The sequence below is a fragment of the Capricornis sumatraensis genome, chromosome 4 (genome assembly GCF_032405125.1).
Source record: "Capricornis sumatraensis isolate serow.1 chromosome 4, serow.2, whole genome shotgun sequence".
NCBI classification, from domain to species: Eukaryota; Metazoa; Chordata; class Mammalia; order Artiodactyla; family Bovidae; genus Capricornis; species Capricornis sumatraensis.
This window is the reverse complement of record NC_091072.1, coordinates 25,821,650-25,849,011: the sequence shown is the minus strand read 5'-3', so window position 1 is coordinate 25,849,011 and position 27,362 is coordinate 25,821,650. Positions and strand designations below refer to the sequence as shown.

At 42.3% G+C, this 27,362-nt stretch overlaps 1 protein-coding gene across 2 annotated transcripts in view; it reads left to right on the top strand.

Annotated features, from left to right (window-relative positions):
* The window catches only part of MTUS1 (microtubule associated scaffold protein 1), a 189,513-nt gene that overhangs the window by 50,773 nt on the left and 111,378 nt on the right, over positions 1 to 27,362 (top strand). For both annotated transcript variants that reach the window (XM_068969863.1, XM_068969862.1), the window contains exons 2-3: positions 12,263 to 14,504; positions 21,525 to 21,720. In XM_068969863.1, the coding sequence (XP_068825964.1) occupies positions 12,411 to 14,504; positions 21,525 to 21,720 (2,290 nt within the window). In that variant the 5' untranslated portion in view covers positions 12,263 to 12,410. The remainder of the gene's footprint in view (positions 1 to 12,262; positions 14,505 to 21,524; positions 21,721 to 27,362) is intronic.

The following is a 27,362-nucleotide window of genomic DNA, read 5'->3' as shown; positions in this document are numbered from 1 at the left end:
CCCAGTATCATCTTGTCCCTTTTTCCCCTTCCCAAACTACCACATTCTGAGAACAACCCAATCGCCTAACCCTGAAATAGTAATACAGGGAAAGTTTATCCGAGCTGTAGTTTCTAAAATGTTTCTGAAGGTCACTGCTCTGCACTAGGAAAGCCCCCACCTAGGACACGCCTTACCCTCTCTTTTAAGCAGACATTTTCATGTTTGTGCTGCTAACAGCTTAGTGCTTCTGCCTCTTTTCTGGATTTACTTAAATATAAGAAATCTGAGTCTTACGGAGGATTTACTCCTAGTATTTAATTAACCAATCAAGGAGGAATTGGAAACACTTTGGGGTGTGTCTGTGTGTTGGGGGGCTGGTGTTGTGATTCTTGAAACTTCTGAAAACCCACATGGATTCCTGTTCACCAGAGCCCATCCACATTCCCACATTGTCTCTGAATGGGTTTGTTTTTCAATGGCTAAATCATGTCCGACTCTATGTGACCCCAAGGACTGAAGCACTCCAGGCTCCCCTGTTCTTCACCATCTCCTTGTGATTGTTCAAACTCATGTCCATCGAGTTGGTGATGCCATCCAACCATCTCGTCCTCTGTTGTCCCCTTCTCCTCCTGCCTTCCATGTTTCCCGACATGAGGGTCTTTCCCAGTGAGCCGGCTGTTTGAATCATGTGGCCAAAGTATTGGAGCTTCAGCATCAGTCTTTCCAGTGAATATTCAGGGTTGATTTAGAATTAATTGACTGGTTAGAATGGAATTGGGGGTGACTTGTCTAGCACCACCTGCCAGATCTGTTGCTAACAGTTGAAAGCCAGAAACATTCTCGTTTTCCGTGGGGCACACAGGAATCTTCTGCTTTGCTGTCACGAGCGAGGCATGTATTCTGTAGACCACCAAAGTCTGAAAGGGCCATCACGACTCTCTTCCCTACAGTTGTAGTTGAGTCTCACCTGAGCTTCCCGCCAGCTGTCTCCTGGGTCTGCTGGAGCCTCTGCTTTCGCCCATGTCTGCCAGGCCCTGTTTGAGGTCCAGCTGGGTGCCCCACATGGAGAGGCCACCGACAAACAGCCTGCCCTCAGGCCTCCACCCAAGTGGCTTTGTTTCAGACAAGGGTCCCTGGCCCCGTACTCTTCAAGATGCAGACTTGTGCAGCCTCCTTCCCTGGAAACAGGCAGTCTCCCACGGACCCAGCTCCTGTGTGTTGGAGCTGCTCACTCAGGTCAGAAGAATGTACAGATTTAGGCTTAAAGCCTCTCGCCCAGTCTGTGTTATTTACAACCAACCTTCCAGCTGCAAAGTGAGCTGGATTACAAGATCATTGTTGTGTTAGTCCCTCAGTCGTGTCCAGCTCATGAACTGTAGCCCACCAGGCTCCTTTGTCCATGGAGTTTTCCAGATGATAATACTGGAGTGGGTTGCCATTGGATTACAGGATAGAGGCTGCAACTGCCAGTGTGATAAAACCTCTGGCAGTGCCTTGAGCCTAAGTACCTTCCACTGGGGCCAGGGCAGGAGCCCCAGTTTCCCCACATGGGTTTTACTCCCACACACATTCAGTTCAGTTCAGTCGCTCAGTCGTGTCTGACTCTTTGCGACCCCATGAATCACAGCACGCCAGGCCTCCCTGTCCATCACCAACTCCTAGAGTTCACTCAGACTCACGTCCATCGAGTCAGTGATGCCATCCAGCCATCTCATCCTGGGTCGTCCCCTTCTCCTCCTGCCCCCAATCCCTCCCAGCATCAGAGTCTTTTCCAACGAGTCAACTCTTTGCATGAGGTAGCCAAAGTACTGGAGTTTCAGCTTTAGCATCATTCCTTCCAAAGAAATCCCAGGGCTGATCTCCTTCAGAATGGACTGGTTGGATCTCCTTGCAGTCCAAGGGACTCTCAAGAGTCTTCTCCAACACCACAGTTCAAAAGCATCAATTCTTTGGCGCTCAGCTTTCTTCACAGTCCAACTCTCACATCCATACATGACTACTGGAAAAACCATAGCCTTGACTAGATGGACCTTAGTTGGCAAAGTAATGTCTCTGCTTTTGAATATACTATCTAGGTTGTTCATAACTTTTCTTCCAAGGAGTGTCTTTTAATTTCATGGCTGCAGTCACCATCTGTGGTGATTTTGTAGCCCCCCAAAATAAAGTCTGACACTGTTTCCACTGTTTCCCCATCTATTTGCCATGAAGTGATGGGACCGGATGCCATGATCTTCTGAATGTTGAGCTTTAAGCCAACTTTTTCACTCTCCTCTTTCACTTTCATCAAGAGGCTTTTGAGTTCCTCTTCACTTTCTGCCATAAGGGTGGTGTCATCTGCATATCTGAGGTGATTGATATTTCTCCTGGCAATCTTGATTCCAGCTTGTGTTTCTTCCAGTCCAGCGTTTCTCATGATGTACTCTGCATATATGTTAAAAAAGCAGGGTGACAATATATAGCCTTGATGTACTCTTTTTCCTATTTGGAACCAGTCTGTTGTTCCATGTCCCGTTCTAACTATTGCTTCCCGACCTGCATACAGATTTCTCAAGAGGCAGGTTAGGTGGTCTGGTATTCCCATCTCTCTCAGAATTTTCCACAGTTTACCCCTTCTTAATTTCTGATGGTTTGCTGCCTAGTGTGACATATTTGCAGTTTTGAGAGGCCTTAATAATTAATACCTTGTTTTTGAGATGGCTATTCAGACTGGCCTGGAGAATCCCATGGTCAGAGGAGCCTGGTAGGCTGCAGTCCATGGGGTCGCAAAGAGTCGGACACGACTGAGTGGTTTCACTATATGCAGATGGCTGAGCTGATGGTTACAGTATAGACACTCTCCTGCAGTGGTTTGTGAAAAAGCACAGTCCAAAGTCCCACGAGCTTCCTTGGGTTGCCGGAGCCACTGCAGCCCTTCCTGGGGGATTCTGTCGCTGCCCCCTCACCCTGACCTCACGCCACCCCATCCAGCACCTGGGGGCCCGCTCCAAAAGCATGGGCTCTGCTCCAAAGCGTGGCCAACACATGGTCAGGGTTAGCTGCTGATTCTCGGGTACTCTCCTTCTTCCTCTCTCTGGTTATGAACCATCTGAGAAATAGGAAACAGAGTAAGGTGGCTAGATGATTACAGGTGAATTACATTTTCAGATGTCCCGCCACTGTAGGGACAGGAACAGAATAGAGCTTGTGTTCTCTATGGGCAATGGGGCTGAGACTAGGGTGAAGAGAGTGAGGCCGGAAAAACCTCAGTGATCAAGATAAATATTTAATGCACTATTTTAAAAAATCAGAATGTTAAGAAAAAAGCAGAAACAAAATCTCAAATTTAAAATGAAGATAGGGTCAGCATTACTGACTTTTGCCTTGCTTCAGGATCCAGTGGGGGCTGTTACTGAGTCTCTTAAATTTAGTGCCCAAGGCAAATGCCACCCTCATCATTACTAGTCCTCACCCAGCTGGTTCTTCTGAATTTGTGGAATCCAGTCACATTCCTGCTTCTGGATGGAATGAGTAAAAGCACAGAAGAGGGGCAGGAATGTGGCATTAACTGAACTCCCTCCATGTGGAAGGAATAAACTCAAGTAGGATTTAGAAGCAACGTAAACTCTGTGACTATAAAAAATTTTTCCAGTTATTTTCTATAGAGGGCATAGTAGCTGTCTGAGCTGCTAGTTCACTTTTGTAGTGTCTGGCTCTTTGCGGCCCCGTGGACTGTAGCCCCCAGACTCCTCTGTCCATGTGATTCTCCAGGCACGAATACTGGAGTGGGCTGCCATTCCCTCCTCCAGAGGATCTTCCCAACCCAGGGATTGAACATGAGTCTCCCGCATCGGCAGGCAGGTTCTTTACCACTGGTGCCATCTGGGAAGCTGAGAGGAAAGAGCAAAAGCGTCAATTAAGGGTTCAAAAGTAGGAAATGTCTGTTTTGGAGAACAAACTATAAAGTTGGATGTGAGGCTAACTGCTTCTGACCGACGAGTTCCTGTATTGATCTGAGTGACTCGGTGGGCAGTCTTTGCTCAGCGCACTCTGCTACATCCTGCTACTCCAAGGATGGTCCATGGCCCAGAGTTTCAGCATCACTAGGGAGATGGATACAAAATGCAGACTCTCAGGCCCCACCAGTGATCCACTGACTCAGTCTGCGTTTTTTCACAAGCAGCCCGGTTGATTTGTATCTCTTTTCTAAATTATTGAAAGTGTTTTTTTTTTTTTAACTTTATTTTACTTTACAATACTGTATTGGTTTTGCCATACATTGACATGAATCCACCACGGGTGTACATGAGTTCCCAATCCTGAACCTGTTCAATTTTGTTGTGGAGCATCTATTGTTTTCATTTTTAAAAAAACTTTTTATTTTGTACTGGGGTATAGCTGGTCGACAAAGAACACTGTGATAGCTGCAGGTGATCAGTTCTGTGAAGGCACTCAGTCACACATGGGCATGTATTCATTCTCCCCCAAGAGCTTCCCAGGCAGTGGTAAAGAATTTGCTTGTGATGCAGAAGAAACCAGAGAAGCTGATTTGATCCTTGGGTGGGGAAGATCCTCTGGAGGAGGAAATGGCAACCCACTCCAGTATTCTTGCCTGGAGAATCCCATGGACAGAGAAGCCTGGCAGGCTATAGTCCACGGGGTCACAGAGTCAAACACGACTGAGTGCGCGCACGCAAACATTTTCTCCCACAAACTTCCCTCCCATCCAGGCAGCCACATAACATTGAGCAAAGTTCCCTGTGCTGTACAGTAGGTCCTTGTTGGTTATCCATTTTAAATATAGCAGTGTGTCTGTGTCTGTCCCAAACTCCCTAACTAACCCTTCCCTCTATACGTCCTCTCTGGCAACCATAAGCTCATTAAGTCTGTAAGTCTCTGTTTTGTAAGTAAGTTCACTTGTATCTTTCATGTATAAGGGATGTCATCTGATATTTCTCCTTCTCTGTCTGACTTACTTCACTCAGATACTCTCTAGGTTTATCTGGTTCCAAATAGGAAAAGGAGTACGTCAAGGCTGTATATTGTCACCCTGCTTATTTAACTTCTATGCGGAGTACATCATGAGAAACGCTGGGAAGAAGCACAAGCTGGAATCAAGATTGCCGGGAGAAATATCAGTCACCTCAGATATGCAGATGACACCACCCTTATGGCAGAAAGTGAAGAGGAACTCAAAAGCCTCTTGATGAAAGTGAAAGAGAAGAGTGAAAAAGTTGGCTTAAAGCTCAACATTCAGAAAACGAAGATCATGGCATCTGGTCCCATCACTTCATGGGAAATAGACGGGGAAACAGTGTCAGACTTTATTTTTTTGGGCTCCAAAATCACGGCAGATGGTGACTGCAGCCATGAAATTAAAAGACGCTTACTCCTTGGAAGTAGTATGTTATCTACCAACTTAGATAGCATATTAAAAAGCAGAGACATTACTTTGCCGACTAAGGTCTGTCTAGTCAAGGCTATGGTTTTTCCAGTAGTCATGTATGGATGTGAGAGTTGGACTGTGAAGCTGAGCACCAAAGAATTGCTGCTTTTGAACTATGGTATTGGAGAAGACTCTTTGAGAGTCCCTTGGACTGCAAGGAGATCCAACCAGTCCATTCTAAAGGAGATCAGTCCTGGGTGTTCATTGGAAGGAATGATGCTAAAGCTGAAACTCCAATACTTTGGCCTTTGATGTTGGGAGGGATTGGGGGCAGGAGGAGAAGGGAACGACAGAGGATGAGATGGCTGGATGGCATCACTGACTTGATGGACATGTGTCTGAGTGAACTCCAGGAGTTGGTGATAGACAGGGAGGCCTGGCGCGCTGCGATTCATGGGGCTGCAAAGAGTCAGACACGACTGAGCGACTGAACTGACTAAGGTTCATCCATGTTGCTGCAAATGGCATTATTTCATTATTTTTAATTGTAGCTTTCATTTTTAAATTTACTAAACCAACTCTAGATTCCTTTTGGAGAAGGAAGAAAAGCCATTCCTTTAAATGGCTTCACTGAAAACTGTTATGCTGTTACAAAATCAGCAAGTAGGTATGTTGGTACTTGGTTCCTAGATGTAAAGATGTTCTTTACTAAACTCAGGGCTTGAATGCATGTGTCTTTTTTTTTTTTTTTAACCGTAAGTTGAATATTAGATAATACTTTGGGTTTTAAAGCCCAGAGAACTGAACTACAGTTGTAATTAGTGAGTTCTTAAAAAGTTGATTGATCTAATTTTATGATTTAAAGCTGTAAATTATAGCTGTATTTGTATTAAACAACTGGCATGTTGTGTGTTAACATAAATAAGAAGTAAAGTTCTTTATGGCTACAAAGCAATGTGACTTGTGGAAACATAATATTTCATAATTATATGGGATTCAAGTTTAGCTGTATTAAGTTCAAACTATTGGATTCGACATTGCAGGGTCATTGGAAAATGTAGAAGATAGACACCCATGTGTTAGCCTCTTCTGGGTTTATAGTTCAGTTGACAAATAAAACATAACTATTGTGTAATCTAACAGTAAACTGCCATTAGTAACTAATTTGGTCCAGCCGTGTAGTTTATTTCTTAGAAGTGGTTTCGTCATTTGTAAAATGAGGAGATTTGAATTGAATCTCTAAAATGTCCTCCAGTATTAATGATAATGAATTCAACTATATGATAATGAATTTTTATCTTTGGGGAATTAATACCCATTCTTAAGCTAAGATTTAGAGAGCAACCTTGTTTTTTTCCCTAAAGATCCTGAAATAGCTCACTTCTTGTTCCAGTAGTGCTTTTCATTGAACATTTCTTTTATGACCTATCTATCAATATTTGACCTTACAGATAATTATAGAAATTAGTATTTTGCTAATCTTTTTTTCAAGAGGAGCTCCCCTGTCATATTCTCAAATCTTAATAAGCAAAGAATTTGTTCTCTCTCCTCCAGATTGTTCTGGGAAAAAGATCTCCTTATTTTCCCAGATGGCACTCTTAGAAAGGAGAGCAAAGTTAATCATTCTACTTTGTTCTGATAGATAATGCTACTGAAAGACAGCTTGAGAAATTAACCCTTTGGGTGAGAATGATTTAGTCCAACCTCCTCCCTCTGTTTTTTAAGCATCTTTAATTTTGCTTTAGTTAAAAATAAAAGTTCCCAAGGTAGTAACTTTAAAGGCTTTACAAATCACATTGTAATCATAGAAATATAAAGACATTTCTTCATGTGTCAGGAGAGATGAAGGCAAAGAACATGAGATTAGGTCAGAGAATGAGTTCTATGTGATAGAAATTTAGGTACTATTTTTTTTAAGATTTATTTTTGTTTATTTAATTTTTGGCTGTGCTGGCTCTCCATCGCTATGCACGGCCTTTCTCTAGGTGCAGCGAGTGGGGCTACTCTCTTGCTGCGGAGCACAGGCTCTAGGGTGTGCAGGCTTCCTCAGCTGGGGCTCCTGAACTCCGAGCTCAGGCTCTAAGGTTGTGGTACCAGGGCTTACCTGCTGCCTCGAGGCATGTGGAGTCTTCGCAGACCAGGGATTGAACCTGTGTCCCCTGCATTGACAGGCGATTCTGTAACCACTGGACCATCAGTGAAGTCCTCTTATTCTTTTTTAGGTTGGAGTATAATTGTTTTCCAATGTTGTGTTTCTGCTATACGTCAAAGTGAATCAGATACAGGTTATGAGTATATCCCCTCCCTTTTGAGCCTCTCTCCTGCACCCCGCCCCATCCCACCCCTCTAGGTCATCGCAGAGCTGGGCTCCCTGTGCTCCGGAGGAGCTTCCCACCAGCTGTTTGTTTCACACATGGTAGCAGGTATATGTCAGTGCCGCTCTTCCTAAGGCAGGAAGGGAATGAAACTGGCCATAATACAACAAGGCTAACTTTTTTTTTTTTTTTTACAAAATTCCTGCGGGAAGGCTGGTCAACTCTCTCCAGCCCAGGGCTGTAGCTCCTTAGTGGTGATGTCTTGAAGCTATTTTTTTCTTTAGTGAATGTTGAGGTTAATCTTCCAACTAATCCTGAAGCTGATAAGCTTACTGCAGAATCTGTGTGGTATTCACATCTCTGTACCTCTAATTCTTTACTCTTATCTGCTGTTATCTGTTCTTATCTAAAAGTAGGAAGAATGAAGTAAAGTGAAGTTGCTCAGTGACTCTTTGCTACCCCATGGACTGTAGCCTACCAGGCTCCTCTGTCCCTGGAATTTTCCAGGCAAGAATACTGGAGTGGGTTGCCATTTCCTTCTCCAGGGGATCTTCCATCCCAGGGATCGAACCCAGATCTCCTGCATTGTAGGCAGGTGCTTTTACTATCTGAGCCACCAGGGAAGTCTAAAGTAGGAAAGATGTCAGTAAATTGATTTCATACCAAAATTTTCTTAAAGTATTTCTTCTGAATCCATTTCTTTGTGGCTTCTTTTTTAGGGAGGTGTGGTGGGTTGGTTTTTTTTTTTTTTTTTTCCTCACTGCATGCCTTCCAGGATCTTAGTTCCTTGACCAGGAATTGAACCCAGAGCCATAGCAGTCCTAACCACTGTACGGCCAGGGCACTCCCTGTGGTATTTATTTATTTATTTATTTTGATAGCTTTGTTCACTGAGTTTGAGATTTTTTTTTTGTATCTGTGAATTTAAAAAATCATAAACCCAAATGTGCTGAACAGTCATGTGAGAATTGATGGGTTCTTTATTTTCCTAGTAGTCTTTGTAATCTATTGACTTATAAATCTAAAAAATTTAATCTTACCTTTAGTGGAATTTCACAACTGTTAGGAATATTTTAGTATTCCAGTAACACGTGAAAATTTTGGGGAGACAATGCTGAGCAAAACGCACAAGCTTTAAAAGAAAACTCAGGTTATATATGCATATTAATATATATGTTATTAATAATCTGCCTTTTTTTAAGATTAATGATTTGACAGACTATATCAAGAGCCCTAAAAAGTCATATCCTTTGACTCAGTGATGCTGTTGTTCTCAGGAAGTTTTTCCAAAGGAAGCAATAACAGGTAGTCAAAGATTACAAAAATATTTCAGTTCGGTTCAGTCGCTCAGTTGTGTTGCTCTTTGCGATTCCATGGACCGCAGCACTCCTGGCCTCCCTGTCTATCGCCAACTCCCAGAGTTTACTCAAATTCACGTCCATTGAGATGGTGATGCCTTCCAACCATATCATCCTCTGTCGTCCCCTTCTCCTCTGCCTTCAATCTTTCCCAGCATCAGGGTCTTTTCAAATGAGTCAGTTCTTCCCGTCAGGTGGCCAAAGTATTGGAGTTTCAGCTTCAGCATCAGTCCTTCCAATGAATATTCAGGACTGATTTCCTTTAGGATTGACCGATTGGCTCTCCTTGCAGTTCAAGGGACTCTCGAGAGTCTTCTCCAACACCACAGTTCAAAAGCATCAGTTCTTTGGTGCTCAGCTTTCTTTATGGTTCAACTCTCACATACATACATGATACTGGAAAAGCCATAGCTTTGACTAGATGGACATTACTTTGTTGGCAAAGTAATGTCTCTGCTTTTTAGTAAGCTATCTAGGTTGGTCATAGCTTTCCTTCCAAGGAGCAAGTGTCTTTTAATTTCATGGCTGCTGTCACCATCTGCAGTGATTTTGGAGCCCCCCCAAAACAAAGTCTGTCCCTGTTTCCCATCAATTCATGGCAAATAGATGGGGAAACAGTGACAAACAGTGGGAACAGCAAAAATAGTTAGTCCAGTGCTATTTATAAGTAAATAATATTTAATAATAAAACTAGAAACAACCTAAACAGAGAATGACATGTAACTCGTGTTGTAAATTAGGGCTTCCCTGGTGGCTCAGTGGAAAAGAATCCGCCTGCCAATGCAGCAGATGTAGGTTCAGTCCCTGGATCTGGAAGATCCCCTGGAGAAGGAAGTGGCTACCCAAGCCAGTATTCTCACCTAGGAAATCCCATGGAAAGAGAAGCCTGGCGGGGCTATAGTCCACGGGGTCGGACACAACTTAGTGACTAAACAGCAGCGAAGTGGTGTAAATTATCCTTTGTACATTTATTTTAGAAATAATTTGAGATGTTTTGACATACAAACCATTTTCTTTATTCTTTTGCGATTTTTAAATCATATTTTATATACTTTGGAAGAGGGAGCTCAGGAAGTGAAACTTCCATCGGTTGACTTTAATGAATCTGTTTATATAGACAAATAACTTCTATGATTTGTGTTCAATGCTGTTTGTGGCACTCCCATCTGCTTATACAGGGTTTCTTAAATGAGTATTGGCCTTCATGGAAGCATAAAGTTTCAGCATATTTAGTGCTTTGTGAAATCACCCCCCACCACACACACACACAAAGCTAAAATATGAATACATGGACTTCCCTTTTCATTTAGCTTGAACCTGTTTTATACTTGAGGATTAAAAATGTTCACTTGTGTTTCATAAAATCTTTTATTAAGGTGCTGCCCAAAAATCTATTGTTTTAGTGATTTATTTTCTAACTAAGGAGCTACAGTGAGGGGAAAAAAAGACATTTGCATTTTCTATTAGTATAGAAAATTGTATTTTCTATAGAATTCTACTTCTGTTTCTGTTAGTATATGAGTTATATAGCACTTATTTTGAGATCAGAGTCTCGGTTCCATGTGTTGGTGTGCACGGACATGTGTGCTGTTGAGATAAACATTGAGGCCTTTCTTCGTGCCCCCAGTAAAGGCTGGTTTCAGCATTCATGGCAAGAAACACAGAGCCCTGTTAGTGGAGATGCTGCTGATCATTTCAGTTCTTCCCTTGTTCCTATTGTCCTGGTTGTATTTAGGTCACTGAAGTATGTTTGAATACAGAGGAAAGATTGAAAGTTAGAAAAATGAGATCTACTCTTAATTTACAATTTTCTAGGTTACAGAATGTCATTGTTTTCCCCTGATGGATATTTTATTTCTTCAGAACAGCACCATGATACCCAACTGACAGTACCTACCAAGATGAGCAAGTCAGTTCAAACAAATGTCTATCTGTGTGACTTATTTGCAGTCTTAGCTTAAATATTTGGGCCTTTCTTAAGCACTTCAGTTTAACCAAAAGCATAAGGTTTTAGTTATTTAGAAAATCCTTGAATTTGAAAGCTTTCATGGGTTGTTTTTAACGATTTTTTTTTTTTAGCATTCAATTGAATTGTTTTAGTGTACTTAGAGCCCTTTTTGGCCATCACCACAGTCTTAAAGTTTGTAGCATTTTCATTACTTTCAAAAAGAAACATGCTCCAGTTAGCAGCCTCTCCTCATTCTCTTCCCTCCTGCCCCTTCTTAGCCCTAGAGAGCCACCCATCTGCTTTCTATAGATTTGACTCTTCTGGACATGTCATGGAAATAGAGTCACATCATATGTAGTCTTTTGTGACTGGCTTCTTATACTGTGTTATTTTTGCTTATACTATCTTTTGTTTATAATATTTGAAGTCTTAACATTGATTCCATGTTGTAGCACATACCAATCAATACTCCATTCCTTTCTCTTGCTGAAAAATATATTTCATTGCATGGATATATAACATTTTGTTATCTGTTTACCAGTTAGTAGACCTGTGGCTTGCTTTCACTTTTGGGCTATTGTGAATAATGTTTCTTTTACAAATCATGTACTATTGTGTATAAATTTTTGGACATAAATTTTTCTTTTTAGTAGATATGTCACAGTAGATTTGCTGTATCATGCAGTAACTCAGTTTAACATTTTTTGGTACTTCCAATAGAACACCACTTTAACTATGAAGAATCAGTGGCTTTTGTTTTCAATTTTGAAGTGCAGTATGTTTGAGATTCACACTGAAAGCAGGGGAAAGAGAAATACTGGTGCTCTGAGTCTTCATCAATATTCAGCCTCTTTTTTGCTGTGCCTGCCTAGTCTATCTGATAATCACCCTCCAAGGAGACAGTAGGGGGCCCTTCCGAAAGTGAAAAGGGCATTCTTTATAATTATGTTGGGATGATAAGCATAAATTGGGACCATCCTAGGCAAATTAGAACCACTGGTCAACTCTGTCAACCAAAAAGAAAGAAAATCTGTTGTCAGATTTGGCGTCCTTCTCTACTGCGATGAGTTAGGGAGGGGACAGTTTAAACAGCATCTTGCCTCTGTCTTCCGTTTTGCCCATTTCCTCAAATGAAAAACTGTGTTTGAAAAGAGGTTGAGTCTGTAGCTAATATCTTAATTACCTATGTCCTTAATTGCAGGTTTGAAATGTAAAAATAAGGCAATTGAAATTAATCAGATAATGACATTGATTTTTCTGATGTTCACTTGAATGTGAAACATTTTGTTTCTTCCAGGAAACAACAAACCATTTCCACTGCAAAGCATCTTCGACTGAGAAACTTTCAAATGTGCTGAAAAACCGAAGACAAATTTTCCTTCCCTCTCATTTGAAAGGACTTAAAAAAGAAAGAAATCGTCAGAGGTTTAAAGTTAATACTCAGGATGAATGATGATAATTCAGATGGCAAGACAGAAGATGAACTGCAGTCCTTGTTTATCTGTGATAAAAATGGAAACACATATGCACGCAACCGAAAACCACCACCTACCCAAAACGCTGCAACCAATAATGTGAGCTGGCATTGCGCCGACCCAGATGGCATGGTGGGTGACTATGAAACTGGCTCTGATGTGGACATTGGTGAAAACATTTCTTTAAACCCTCAGTGTGTTGAAGCACACGATCACCAAAAGTCTTCAAGTAATTTCATCAGTAAGGAGGCATTAGAGGTGCACACGGATGCCACGTGTCCATCTTTTGCACAGGTTGTAAATACAGCCGAACCCAAATATTTGCATAGCAGTTGTCATTCCCTAGGATCGTTGAACCAGAGTGTTGAGACATCTCTAACTTTTGTATGGAAAACTAACAATGATGATTGGAACTGTACAGACAATCCTAATGCCTTACTGCTCAACCAGACTTTTGACATAAAAGTGGATAATGTTAACTGTACCTTCGTAACACACGATACCACTGGAAAGAGTCAGTCTTTGCCTACCACTGCAAGCCTGCAGCCAACCAACACGAGAAGCATAAATACATCTTTATCCTGTTCCATTCTTCCATCTTCCCATTCTGATAAGATACATGCAAGAGAAACAAGTTGTGATCGAGAGAGCTTTGAAAATTCTCAGCCTGCGGCATCGCAGGGCCAGGACACAACTTACACAGTATTTTCTGACATGGTGATGCAAATTGATGTTGTTGTTCCAGATACTGAAAATCAGTGTCATCATTCTTCGGGAAAGGTCGCCAGTGAGTACCCAGATGGAGCACAGCAAAGACGAGGCGGAGAAAAGGAGATACAAGCTCTAACACAAGTTTCTGATGGCATGGATGCTCCCAGTGGGTCTGTATCACAAGAGTTCTTTTGTCCATCTAAAGATGAACCAAATAGGGAGACACATTCACAGAGCTCGTATGAGCAAAAGGAAATGGGCCAAAATGTAAAAGAAACAGTGTCCAATTGTCTAATAGATGATGAATGCCCTTTACTGGTGCCAGCTGTTAATAAAAGCAAAACCCAAGTGCTGGGCCCAAAACACCAAGTCACTGTGACTAAAGACACACCAACTGCCTCCAATGAAAAGCATTTGGGAACCCAAAATCGTACCATAGAACTGATACCGAATAGCCGGCCAGGACAAAAGGAAGCGTCACTACTTGAGCTGACTTGGAATGCAGATGATATGGTCATCAGTACGGATAACAGAATTTGCATGTCCACGCCAGTCCTTGAACCCATGAACACAACCTTTTCTGTCTCACCTGTTGAAGGTGTGGAGAAATGTAGCAAAGTGCAGACGAGTAATCGAGAGCCCCGATGTTTACCAAATTTGAAGGCAGCACCAATGATTGTGTCAAAACTTAACCTAGGAAAATCAACCACCAAAGCAAATAGCCCCCTAGGCAGCAAAGTTCGAAAAGCCAAAATTATAAGTTACCCAAAACCAAACTTCAAGAACATTAAAGCAAAAGTTGTATCCAGACCCGTGTTGCAGCCCAAGGACCCTGCTCTATCAAAGGCTGTACCCAGACCTCAGTTAACTGGTGCCTCATCTCCCTCATCAGTGTCTTCCTCAAGACAGTCAACAGGTTTAAGCAAAACAGCAACATATGACTTGAATGCAGACCCCAAAGCAGAAATTCCAATAAACAAGACGCATAAGCAGCAGTTTAATAAACTCATTACGAGCCAGGCTGTGCATGTTACAACTCATTCTAAAAATGCTTCACACAAGAAGCATCCAAGAACAACATCTGCCATGAAATCAAATCAGGAAGATGTTGACAAAGCAAGTTCTTCCAATCCAGCGTGTGAGACTGGGTCCGTGGCTGCGGTTTTTCAGATCAAAGATGAGCTCCCTGTGAAAATGGAAAGCACAGAAGGCTTGGAAGTGCCCTCTGCTTCCCACATCGATAGGATTAGCCCTGAAAAGAAGGGTGAAGAAGAAAATGGGTCACCAGTGGCAAAACAGGAGCTAAAAAAGGAAATCCTGAGTGAGACCTCTGCCTTTGGTTCTCTGTTTTTGGTAAGTGAAATTTCTGCCTGCTTCAGGAAGTAGGGGTGGAAACAGTGGGGTGAATTAGCAATTGGTTCCCCTTTAATAGTGAATAATATTGCTGAACTCCGTGTGCAGATTTGCTTTCAGGTATTGCGGTATTATTCATTAATTCTTAGTACATTTTAGGTGTTCATTGATAATATGCATATTGGAAAAAAAACTCAATTTCAGTATTTTATTTTGAGCATCAATATTCCTTTTAATAGTAAGTTGAAAGGACAAGTTACTTTAATGTTTCTGTGTAATTAGTTGTTTGAAGTTAGATACCTGGTTGGATTTTATATTTATAAAAAAAACCAAAACATTTTCTATGAACTTTGAACTGTAACAGACCACAGTTGAGAAATGTCTCAGCAGTGCTGGTAAATAGAGTTAACATGAAAATAGCTCCTGGGCTCCTCTGAGGAAGCCAGTCTGGGCAGTGGAGCCCCCTCTGGTGAACAGAAGGATTCCGGATGCTGCCTCTGATCAGCTAATGTGACTTCGGCCAAGTAGTATTTTGAGACACAGAGATGAAAGGATTGGGCCAGTAACTGTCTGAGATCTCTTGATGTCCTAATATATTGGCCCCTGATACTAAAAGAAAACCCACTGTATTTTGTATGGTGAAAAGGCAATATTTTTTTATGGCACTTGGCAGATATTTGGGTGTTCGATTTAAACAGGAATTCACATGCAGTTCAAGATTATTTTTCATTAAGCGTGTATATATCTATTTATTTTAAACTTTTAATTTTATATTTGAGTATAGCTGGTTAACAATGTTGTGATAGTTTCAGGCGGACAGCAAAGGGACTCAGCGTAGACATTAAACGTGTATGTAATGTTTGCCTAGAGCGTGAAGAAACTAGATTTCGGAGTTTTAGAAACATTTCAGAGGCTAGTCTTGTGCTCTGTGTGTTTGTCCTTGGTCCTGTTTTTGGTAGTGGGCACTGGCATGCATTTTCAGCCCACGTAGGGCTTTTCTTGGGCTTCTGTCCTGTGGGTCAAGAGTGGACGTGGGTGCCAGGTGCCAGGGAAGGAAGGCAGCTGTGAGTCATCTCTGTGAAGGACTCCCGTCTGAAGGAATGAAACATGTATGGTTTGAAGTGTTGGAAGGCCGTTGTGTTTTCAGGGCTTCTCTACTGGCTCAGATGGAAAAGAATCTGTATGCCAACGCAGGAGACCACGGGTTTGATCCCTGGGTTGGGAAGATGCCCTGAAGGAGGGCATAGCAACCCACTCCAGCATTCTCGCCTGGAGAATCCCGTGGACAGAGAAGCCTGGTGTGCTACAGTTCATGGGGTCAGAAAGAACAGGACATGACTGAGCAACTAACAATTTCACATTTCAGGGTACATCAGGAATTCTTAGGTCCTGTTAGAGATAGTTTTGAGCTAGGTCAGCTTAGAGATGCTTTAGCTTTTATAATAAATCTTTTTAAAAAGAATGGAAAACCATAATGATGCCTGAACTACTGAGACTGTCCATTATTTCAAAACTCAGGTGTTTATTTTTTTAACTTCTTTTGAAGTCAAACTTAGGAAACTCATTGTATACAATTTTTAATTTGGTACTTTGCTAAATTAAATGATACGCTGTGGTAATGCTAAGAAACATTCTTAGTTTGCTATTTCTAGATACATATACATGAAAACAATAGAATTATTCCTCCTTGATTTATGGGAGACTTTTTAATTGTGCATTGATCACCAACTGCCTCCCAAATCCTAGCATAAAGTTTCTTTAAATAACATTTGCTTTGACTATAAATTGGTTGTGTAATTTTGAAATGAAAAGCTTTTCTGATCCATGCATCATGTAAGTCAGCATTTTATTTTCCACATGCAGAAGGAAATCCTGTTTTTCAGGCTGATGATGTGATAAAGAAATAAGGTGATAGAATCATCTGGTTCAAATGGATCCCAGTGTATCTTGAAGGAGAAGCACTTTTCATCTTAGAAATCTTGCAAAAAAAAAAAAAAGAAATCTTGCAGTAGGATTTCCATATTTTTAGTACTGACATATTTCAGTTCAGTTCAGTTCAGTTCAGTCGCTCAGTCATGTCCAACTCTTTGCGACCCCATGAATCGCAGCACGCCAGGCCTCCCTGTCCATCACCAACTCCCAGAGTTCATTCAGATTCATGCCCATCGAGTCAGTGATGCCATCCAGCCATCTCATCCTCTGTCGTCCCCTTCTCCTCCTGCCCCCAATCCCTCCCAGCATCAAAGTCTTTTCCAATGAGTCAATTCTTCGCATGAGGTGGCCAAAGTACTGGAGTTTCAGCTTTAGCATCATTCCTTCCAAAGAAATCCCAGGGCTGATCTCCTTCAGAATGGACTGGTTGGATCTCCTTGCAGTCCAAGGGACTCTCAAGAGTCTTCTCCAACACCACAGTTCAAAAGCGTCAATTCTTCGGCGCTCAGCCTTCTTCACAGTCCAGTTCTCACATCCATACATGACTACTGGAAAAACCATAGCCTTGACTAGACAGACCTTAGTCGGCAAAGTAATGTCTCCTCTTTTGAACATGCTATCTAGGTTGTTCATAACTTTCTTCCAAGGAGTAAGTGTCTTTTAATTTCATGGCTGTAGTCACCATCTGCAGTGATTTTAGAGCCCAAAAGAAGAAAGTCTGCCACTGTTTCCACTGTTTCCCCATCTATTTGCCATGAAGTGATGGGACCAGATGCCATGATCTTCATTTTGTGAATGTTGAGCTTTAAGCCAACTTTTTCACTCTCCTCTTTCACTTTCATCAAGAGGCTTTTTAGTTCCTCTTCACTTTCTGCCATAAGGGTGATGTCATCTGCATATCTGAGGTGATTGATATTTCTCCCAGCAATCTTGATTCCAGCTTGTGTTTCTTCCAGCCCAGCGTTTCTCATGATGTACTCTGCATAGAAGTTAAATAAGCAGGGTGACAATATACAGTCTTGACGTACTCCTTTTCCTATTTGGAACCAGTCTGTTGTTCCATGTCCAGTTCTAACTGTTGCTTCCTGACCTGCATACAGATTTCTCAAGAGGCAGGTCAGGTGGTCTGCTATTCCCATCTCTTTCAGAATTTTCCACAGTTTATTGTGATCCACACAGTCAAAGACTTTGGCATAGTCAAGAAAGCAGAAATAGATGTTTTTCTGGAACTCTCTTGCTTTTTCCATGATCCAGCGGATGTTGGCAATTTGATCTCTGGTTCCTCTGCCTTTTCTAAAACCAGCTTGAACATCAGGGAGTTCATGGTTCACGTATTGCTGAAGCCTGGCTTGGAGAATTTTGAGCATTACTTTACTAGCGTGTGAGATGAGTGCAATTGTGTGGTAGTTTGAGCATTCTTTGGCATTGCCTTTCTTTGGGATTGGAATCAAAACTGACCTTTTCCTGTGGCCACTGCTGAGTTTTCCAAATTGGCTGGCATATTGAGTGCAGCACTTTCACAGCATCATCTTTCAGGATTTGAATTAGCACTGACACATTTACTTACTGACAAATACTACAAACTCATTTTTCCCCCCATGGTACTGTTTTTTGCGCAGTTCTCTCCAATATCCCTATTCACTGCTTACACATTTCTGTGTGTCACAGGACAGGGGCTGGCCAAACTGCCACTGGCCACAGGCTTTGTACCTACTATAGAGAGCTGAATGAATGAGCCTCTGCCTCGTGTTGTAGGCAGACCCCTGTGTTTCTTGGTTACTTCGGCAGTACTTGAAGATTCTGGATCTGCCCTGGGTCCATGCTGAGACAGTGCTGGAGGGATATGCGTTTTCTCTGTGCTCTGTTGGTCTTGAGCAGAATTAGTCCTTGAGTTTACCAAATCCTTAGGTTGCCTACGCCTTCACAGCTGTTTGAGTGAGTGTCAGTCGCTCAGTCATGTCTGACTCTGTGACCCCAAGGACTGTAGCCCACCAGGCTCCTCTGTCCATGGGATTCTCCAGGCAAGAATACTGGAGTGGGTTGTCATTCTCTTCTCCAGGAGATCTTCCCAACCCAGGGATCAGACCCTGGACTCTTACATTGCAGGCATATTCTTTACTATCTCAGCCACAAGGGAAGCTGGTCAGGGCTTATCTGAAACTTCAGAAAAGTTCTATGTCAGAAGGAACTTGATTTTAATTTGATGCATTTGAGTGTAGCTACACATTACAGAGGTTTTGTATCGGTGATAGTGTGATGAAAGGAATGCAAAATTATCTAAAAGCAAGGAAACATATTTCTTCAGTGACTGCTCTGGGTGAAACCCTCTGTTCCAGGCTCTTACGTATATTATGCCATTTAATTTTCCAGAATGTTCAGGTGCTTTATACATTATCATTTACTCTTTCCAGTAACAACAGGCAAGTTCTTAGCTACAGTTTAAGGATTCATAGAGGTTACTTAAAATACACACACAGCCAGTAAGTTGTAAAAGCTGAGATTCAAACTCAGGTCTCCTGACCTGAATCCTGGCCCTTTCTGCTCCACACACTGGGCTTTCAGAATTTCAAGGAATGTTGGCTCTAAAAGGCAGAGCAAATCTGATTTGTTAAAGATTTACTTTGTAAGTTGGTTAGTAGTTTGGGTTACTTTTTAAACATTTTTCTCTGGGGGGATTACCTTAGCCAGTTTCACAATGGTTGGAGAAGATTTTTTGTCCTTTGCTTGCTTTCTTGGCCAATTTTACGTTGCTTTCCAGTGTTCTCTTAGTGTATTGCCCTATTTAAGTTAGTTTTTAATTCACGTAGTGGATATCATCAGCATGGGCTTTATATCGCTCTGTGGGAAATTATCTACTTCTGACTTACTAAGCAAGGGTCCTGCTGGGGAAAAGGCAGCGCAGAGGTTCACATCACCGATTTTGGAGATTGCCATGGTGTCACATGGTAGCTCCATCCATTCACTGGCAAAGTGGCATCAGGCTAGTTACTTGGTCTCTGTGAGGCTCAATTTTTCTTTATGTAATGGAAGAATATAAACCATGGCTTACAGTGTTGAAATTTGTTCTTGGAGTAAACCTCAGGCTCTCACTTTCTATGTGTGCATTTATTGGGTGCCCACTGTGTGCCTTAGGGGGCTTCCCAAGTGGCTCAGTGGTAGAAGAATCTGCCTGCCGGTGCAGGAGACATGGGTTTGATCCCTGGGTTGGGAAGATCCCCGGGAGAAGGGAATGGCAACCCACTCCAGTATTCTTGCTGGGAAAATCCCATGGACAGAGGAGCCTGGTGGGCTACAGTCCATGGAGTCACAAAGGGTTGGACACAACTGAGCAGCCAATACACACTGTGTGCTGCCTATGGTGGTGATTGTTGGGATGCAGAGATGGAAAGACCCAGCCCCTGGCCAAGCCTAGAGTCTAGTGCAGTGGGCATTAGAATCTAAAGAAAGATGGGCTGTCAGGCTCTCAGCTGGGGGTGTGTATGGCTGCCTTGCTGGTGGCGGTGATGGGGAGAGAGATCCAGGAAGGAAGGCTTCTAGGAGGGAGAGCACATGGATCACCAGCTGAAGCTTAAAGATCGAGGATGAGTTGGAAGGGTATTCTGGGTGGAAGGAATAACACGTGCCAAGATGAAGGCGTGTTGTCATGCGGGGGTTGCAGGGTAGTGAGGATATCTGGAGCTGGGAATGCAGAACCACGGGCAGTAAGGAACCAGTGAAAAGGAGGGCAGGACCGCCACACCCCAGAGGCCTTTTTCAGAAGAGCTGACTTTATCTAGGAGACCTAGGGAAGCCTCCTGGCCCAGTTTGGACTTTGGAGAGATGCCCTGAGCAGTGGAGTGGGAGATGCTTTGGAGGCGGGGGAAACCAGAACATGGTTCCAGGCATCGCAGAAATGAGGCAGCCTGTGCTCAGGCAGACTGACAGGGGCTACATCTGTCAGCATTTGTGGCATTTAACATTAAAACTAAGACATTTCCAGAGTGTATATACATTTGAAATAAAGATAAATCCGTTGCATGTTAATATAACCTTTTAAAAACTAACCACATTTTCCAAAACAAAAATACTTAATGAAGAGACTGGCACTGTTCTACATTTTTGTAAAGTTAATGTCTGACTTTACTGAAGGTGGTTGGGTTATGCCTCTGTCTGCTGTATTCTGTGTGTGGTTGGAATGGTGATACAGAAACATACAGAAGTTAAGAAAGGAGACTTCTAGAGACAGCTTTCACTGTGTAAGTCAGGTGTTTGGGCACATGGTAGTGAATATGAGAAAAGCTAAGTTTTGAGATGGGTGGTTAAAATTCACCTGATTTCTCGAAACTGCTTCATGTTCTTTGGCTGTGAAATGGAGTATGGTTAAAACATCCTGAAGGGTTATTAGGATCATGAATTGATATGTACATTTTGAACTTACTTTTCATTTTAAAAGGGCTGTATGTTGATTAGTTAAAAAAACAACAATAATATGATTATTGCCAACATTATTGGGTCAAGGCACCTGAAGTATGCTAAGTGAGGCAGATGAAGAAAGAAATTAAATATGTGGGGAACTCAGGAGAGAGTGCCGACTCAGACATGAGGGCTTGGTGGTGGCTGAAAGAGTGGACAAGGTCATCTGAGGAGAGTATATGGTGAGAAAGTTTCCAGGGCCAAGTTTAGGACACTTGCGATGACCAGCATTTAAAGGCAGAGAAGAACAGGACCCAGAGAAGGAATAACCAGACGGATAGACGGGACTCCAGGAAAGAGCTCTGTGGGAGAAACCAGTGAAAGATGGCATCATGGGGGCTGGAGACCATGGAGAGGAAATCTAGGCAAAGAATTGAAAGCTATAGCTTGAATTTAACTTGCGGCACCAGTCACCTTGGGCACAGTTTCCCTGATGGGAACCAAGGCAGGTCACGGTGAAGCAGAGAGTCAACTATCAAGAGCGGAAATGTCTTCATAGTAAAAATGAAAAATATCCACTGGGCGTATCTGTTTAGACAGAAATTGTTTCTTTCCCATACCTACCACCATCAGGAAGTGGTGGTGTGGGAGCGGAAGGCGTGACCTGGACTGACGTCTTCCCTCTTTTTCCCACAGGATTCCGCTTCCAAACCTGCAAGCATCTCAGGTGGGAGACCGGCTACGCCCAACTCCTCCATTCTGAGGAAAACACCTGGTCTGAAAGCCAGAGTCGGGCCTTCTGTTTCCTGTTTGAGGCGGAATAGCGACAGCAGAAATCTCACCTCCGATCGGGCCGTGTCTCCCCAGAGGATCAGGCGTGTGTCCAGTTCTGGTAAGAGTCAAATAACTCAGCTATGCTGTAGAGCAGCTCGTGAATTATTCAGATTTACATCGGTCCCATCAGGAACCTGTCTCAGAGAGGCAGGTTTTGGTTCTAGAACGCTAGTGCATTGTGTCACGAAAGTGTTTAGTCTTTTGTGGTCCAGCATCTTGCACAGAGAAGGTGGAAAAAGAAGTCCAAGACACAGCTCTGATCCTTGAGCAACGCTGACGGCTAGTTGGGGAGAGAGATGTGTATAAACCGACATAAAAGCTCTCCAGAGGCAGGCATGTCTCCATATACAAGCAGGCCCTAGTCATACAGGAATCATTTCACTTTCAGATGTTTTACAAACAGTGAAGTGCTCAATAATACTTGTGTGATACATTCCCTTCATGATGTGCCCTTATCAAAAATGAGACTAGTGTTCTTCTTGAATTTTACTGAAAAGTGTTTTATAAAATCTTCAAGGAGGAATGTCCTTGGTGGTCCAGTGGCTAAGACTCCACGCTCCCAATGCAGGGGGCCGGGGTTTGATCCCTGGTCAGAGAACTGGGTCCCACATGCCACAGCTAAGACCTAACGCAGTCAAATAAACATGTTAAAAATCTTCGGGGATATGAAGGTGACTACAGAGTTACATTTTCCTAATACAAGTGTTGTTTATATTGGTTTGCATATTAGAAGTAGTGAAGGCAGATTTATAAAATTTGAGAGCTTCCAGAGTAGCTCTTAAATGTCTTCCTAAGTTTGGCTGAGGTTAGCATTTCTCTGTGTTACAAACTCAGAACAGGAAGTGGGGAAGGCAGCCCCTTTCAAAGAGTCTAAGAAAAAGCCTGCTGGCCATTCCAGTTGACTGAGAGCACTCTGCAGGGGGCACCCCTCATTTTAGCAGGTATAGCACTGAGCAAATGAAAGGCATGTCAGATAGATTTAGAAGTGAGTTCCCTTATAAAAATAGTGGCTGCTGTTGAATGGTCTAGGGGAGAAGGTGCCTCAAAGTTTCTGTGTCCTCAGACGTGAGAACATTCTGCAGAAACTTAACAAAACCAGTGAAATCCCCAGGGATCTCTTTACCTATCTACACCTTAGGATTTTGAGGTTTTATTTTCCAATCCTATTATGAAGCCGTTACGTGAGAAGCTTATATAACATGCAGACAGGTTGATTTATTTAGGTCCAGGCCCAAATAAATCAGGGCTTGTGCACCCAGATATTGAGGGTTGTGAGGAGCAAACCCAGGAGGAGGAGGAGGAAGGGGGCTTTGCACGCATTTCCATTTCTACCCCCAGAGGAACTCTGGGAGAGCAACAGTAAGAGGCGCTCAAGACGTTGGGAGAAGCAAGAAATCTTATTTGGGATGTTGCCAGTCTGGGGAGTTGGGTAGAAGTGAGATCAAAGCTTTGGTCCTTACTGCTGCTGCCGTCCAAGGCTCACAGATTTGCAGATGGGAAGCCCCTTTCCTGCTCAGGCATCAGGGGCCCCTGTGGCCTGGCGGCCGGGAGGGCCATAGCCATTGGCAGCTGGGCCTGTTGAGAGGAGCGCTACCTTATGGCAGGGCCGTGGCCCCAGGGAGCTGCCTGAGCTAGTCATGTACCTTCCCGCAGCTTCTGTGAAGTGACAGGGTTTGAGACTGTCAGGCTTTTGCAGTCCTCATCTTTCTAGGGACAGTGTGGAGCTCACCTAATTTTCTGAATAGTGGCTGCTCGTAGTGTAATTCTATCACATGGTGCTCAAATCCCAGAAAACCTAAAGCACATGCACTTCTACAAATTAGGCCAGTACCCAGAATATATTGCAAAAGATGAGACTCTTTTATATAGGTGATCCCACCAAGGAGTGACATATTTTTGAAGTCCCTTTACTGTATGCTACAGAATGCCATGCCTTAAAGAGAGAAAAGTAGGTCTGCCTAGTCTTCATGAAAAGACAGGACATTTTTTGAGCTTTTATTAACCTGTGCACATAAGCTTAATAACTAAGTTATGCATGGAGAGTTTTCAATCCAAGTTAAAAACTCAATTAGGCAAAAACTGAATCTCATACTTGGTAATTTTCCATATATACATGCAAAAAAATGACTGTAGCCAGAAATCGTGTGGGTTTGCATTTGAGTTGAATAGTTGGAAGATTAACTTGGTGATGCTATGTTTAAAATGTGTTTATTTTTTAATAAAATTAATAGCAACTATAACTTGTTTGCACGCTGACAGTAAATTGAGAGGTGTTTGTCATAGAGAACAGGAAACTTAATCATCACAGAGTTAGAACAGAAAATCAAACAGCAAAAACAATGTGCCTTTGGATCATGGAGAGCATGTTGCCATTTGCTGTACAATGAAGTGCTTGTGTCTTCGAAAATTGAAACCAAATGGACATCCCCTGTGCTCATACAAAGTTGCTCTCCTGAAAGGTAACCAACAGGAATGTTCCAGCCCACTTGGGGTTTTCAATAAATCCTTTCAGAGAACTAAGGAGAAAACCAGACCTGGAGCTGTGAAATAGCCATTTTCTTGAAGCTATAAAATGAGTATGAGGAAGACTTGCGATTAAATCCAATGGAACTTTTCCATTTCACTTGTCAAAACTCGGGAATTGTAATGTACAGCATGGGAACTGTAGTGAACTCTGCTATCTACTAATATATAGGAAAGTTGTTAAGAGAATAAATCCTGAGAGTAAGTCTCCTAACAAGGAAAAAACTTTTTTAATTGTATCTATATGAGATGATGGATGTTAACTAAACTTATTGTGGTAATTACAATACATGTAAGTCAGACTATTACACTGCACACCTTAAACTTACACGGTGATGTATGTCAATCACATCTCATTAAAACTAGAAATAAAAAAGTAACTTAAATCTGGAAGTTTATATGAAACCAGATTAGTGATTAATATGCAAGTTATCTTTGCGTTTTTGGAGTATGTGTGTGTTTTAACCACTCAGATAAGATGACATAAGCAAGGAAAAATATTTCTAATAATAATCATAATGCCAGTAGTAGCAGCTCACACTTGTTAACATGCTTTCCAGGTTCCAGGCTTTGTCTTTAGCGTCTCACCTATAAGTTCCTTTACTCCTCACAATAGGTCTGTGAGGCTTACCTGCATTTTACAGAAAAGGAAACCATCACACTGAGGTTGACTCCTTTGTCCAGGTTGTGCAGCTAGAAAGTCACAGAGGTCACAGATTCTGACCAGTAACAGGGCTCAGAGTCCGTGCTCTTTCACCTTGATGTTATCAGCCCAAAGAAACACTTTCAAGTTAACCATGAGTTCTGGAAAAATTCTTAGGCTCAGCTGAATACATTAGAAACTGTGGCACGTCTCTTGTCTTCACAATCTATCAATTTACTGTGAGGAAAATGGCTTTACGTGGGCATTGCAGATTAATGCTGTTGAATAAAACAACTGCTTAGGAAATACCTCAAGATCGAGTGCCTTCAGAAACTGCCTGCTACCCTCTTTCAGAGGTAATACCAGTTCTTGCCAGGTTTTATTATTATTTTTTTTTAATTTTATTTATTTATTTATTTATGTAATTTTAAAATCTTTAATTCTTACATGAGTTCCCAAACTTTGCCAGGTTTTAGATCATGAATGTCTGTGTTCCTTCATAGCCACTTGTAATTGCCCTGCCAGGGGCCAGCCTGAGGTAGGCAGGATTACAGAAATAAAGCAGAGTATGCCTCTGCCGTGGGGCACCTTTAAACTAACTACCTGGCAAGGGTGAGAGCGTGTTCCTACAGCAACCGCAGAGCAGCTCAAAGGGATCTGTAAGCGGTGTGCAGAGGGCCCTTAAGTGCTTTAGAATTTGGAGGAAAAGAAGGATGTTCAGGGACCCGTCTGATTATACCAGAGTCTGAAGCAAGGCCTCATGAAGGAAATGGTTCTCTTTCTCCAGAAGAAAACTGAAGACCATTTCCAAAGGGTAAACCTTTGTATTCATTCATCTAATGTGGATTCATAAAATAAATTCCTCTCAGACCAGGAGTACATCCCAAACCTGTAATGACTTGCCTACCCTTCTAGGTTTCCCTTCTTTCCCACTCAGTTGTTTTTGTAAACTGGCTTCTTGTTGATTCAGTGCTAGAGTGTTTTTCTAAATTGTTTCAGCTTACTTCTGTATCGTTTCGGCCTTTTCAAGGCAAGAGTTTGAGAGAGATAGCAATCAAAATTATGAGAAATGTAGTCACGCTTGCAGAAGTACTGAAAGCCAGGGAAGATCATCTAATAACCATTCTAAAGGCAAACTTGAATATGTTGCTCATAGAGATGTTGTTTATTTGTGTGTAATTAAACCACTCACTCACATTTTAAAGAATGTATCTCAAGGTTTTTCTCCATAAAAAAATAATAATAGTGTTTTTTCTCCATAAAGAAATAATAATAGTAGTTGTTCTCCATAAAAAAAAAAAAAATAATAGTAGTAAGGTGTTTTGAGTGCTAACTGTTCTAAGCTTTTAAATGTATAATTTAGATTATAATTTCTAAATGTGTAATTTAATTTTCACAACTCAGGATGTATACATACTATGATTATTCCCATCCTGCAAATGAGGATTTTGAGATTTGGAAAGTTTAAGCAGTTTGCCCAAATTGACATGGCTAATAATTGGTGGAGACAGGAGACAGGCCTGGGAGTCCCCAGCTCCATGCCCCTGCCTGTTGGGTACTCGCAGTCATTGAATAAGCCTCTGAGGACTTGCTTGTGCTAGGATCTCCTCTAAGCACTGGGCATGAAGAGGTGGCATGGAAGAGGCAAATTTTTGCCTTTGTGGAGCTTAAATTCTAGTCAGAAAACCAAGTAGTGGATAAAATGTTGTGTGTGTAAAATGATAATGGCTAAGGACTTCCCTGTTGGCTCTGATGGTAAAACATCTGTCTACAATGCAGGAGACCTAGGTTCAGTCCCTGGGTTGGGACGATCCCCTGGAGAAGGAAATGGCAATTCACTCCACTACTTTTGCCTGGAAAATCCCATGGACAGAGGAGCCAGGTAGCCTTCAAGGAGGGAAACAGAGCAGGTTAGGGAGTTAGGTCTTTAAATAAGGTGACATATTTGAGCAGACACCTGGGGGAGGAGGAGGGAAATATCTGGTTATCAGGTGGAGAGAACACAAGTGAGAAGACCAAGGCAGTGGGGGTAGGGTTTGAGAACCAGGCAGCTGTCCTAGGTGTGGGTGGGTGTGTATGTCTGAGAGAGAGAGAGTGAGTGTGAGTATGAGGGACTGGGGATGTGGCCAACCAAGGAGGGCCTTGCAGACACCTCAGAGACAGTGTCTTCTCTCTTCTTCTTTATTCACATCATTGCTGTGAATTCTTGATCATTCCACACTGTTCTCACTTGGCAAGTAATTCTGGGGATGATTGCTTCACGCGGTGACTCACACACCGTGCAGTCTGTCTTATTTGTCCATTCAAGAAATGTTTGGCATGCCTGCTCTGTGCTGGGTGGTCTGCTAGATGCGGAGAATATAAACATGACTTATGTGCCCTATTAATGAACTCCCTGGTTGGAGGGTGAGGTAGGAAAGGGTTACAGAAAATCATTTGAACGCCACCTCTTCCTTCTTCACAGCTGAACTGTCCTGTTTTCTGTGATAACCTGCATTTATTGTGCTGGGCTATAATTATTTTCTTCCATCTCC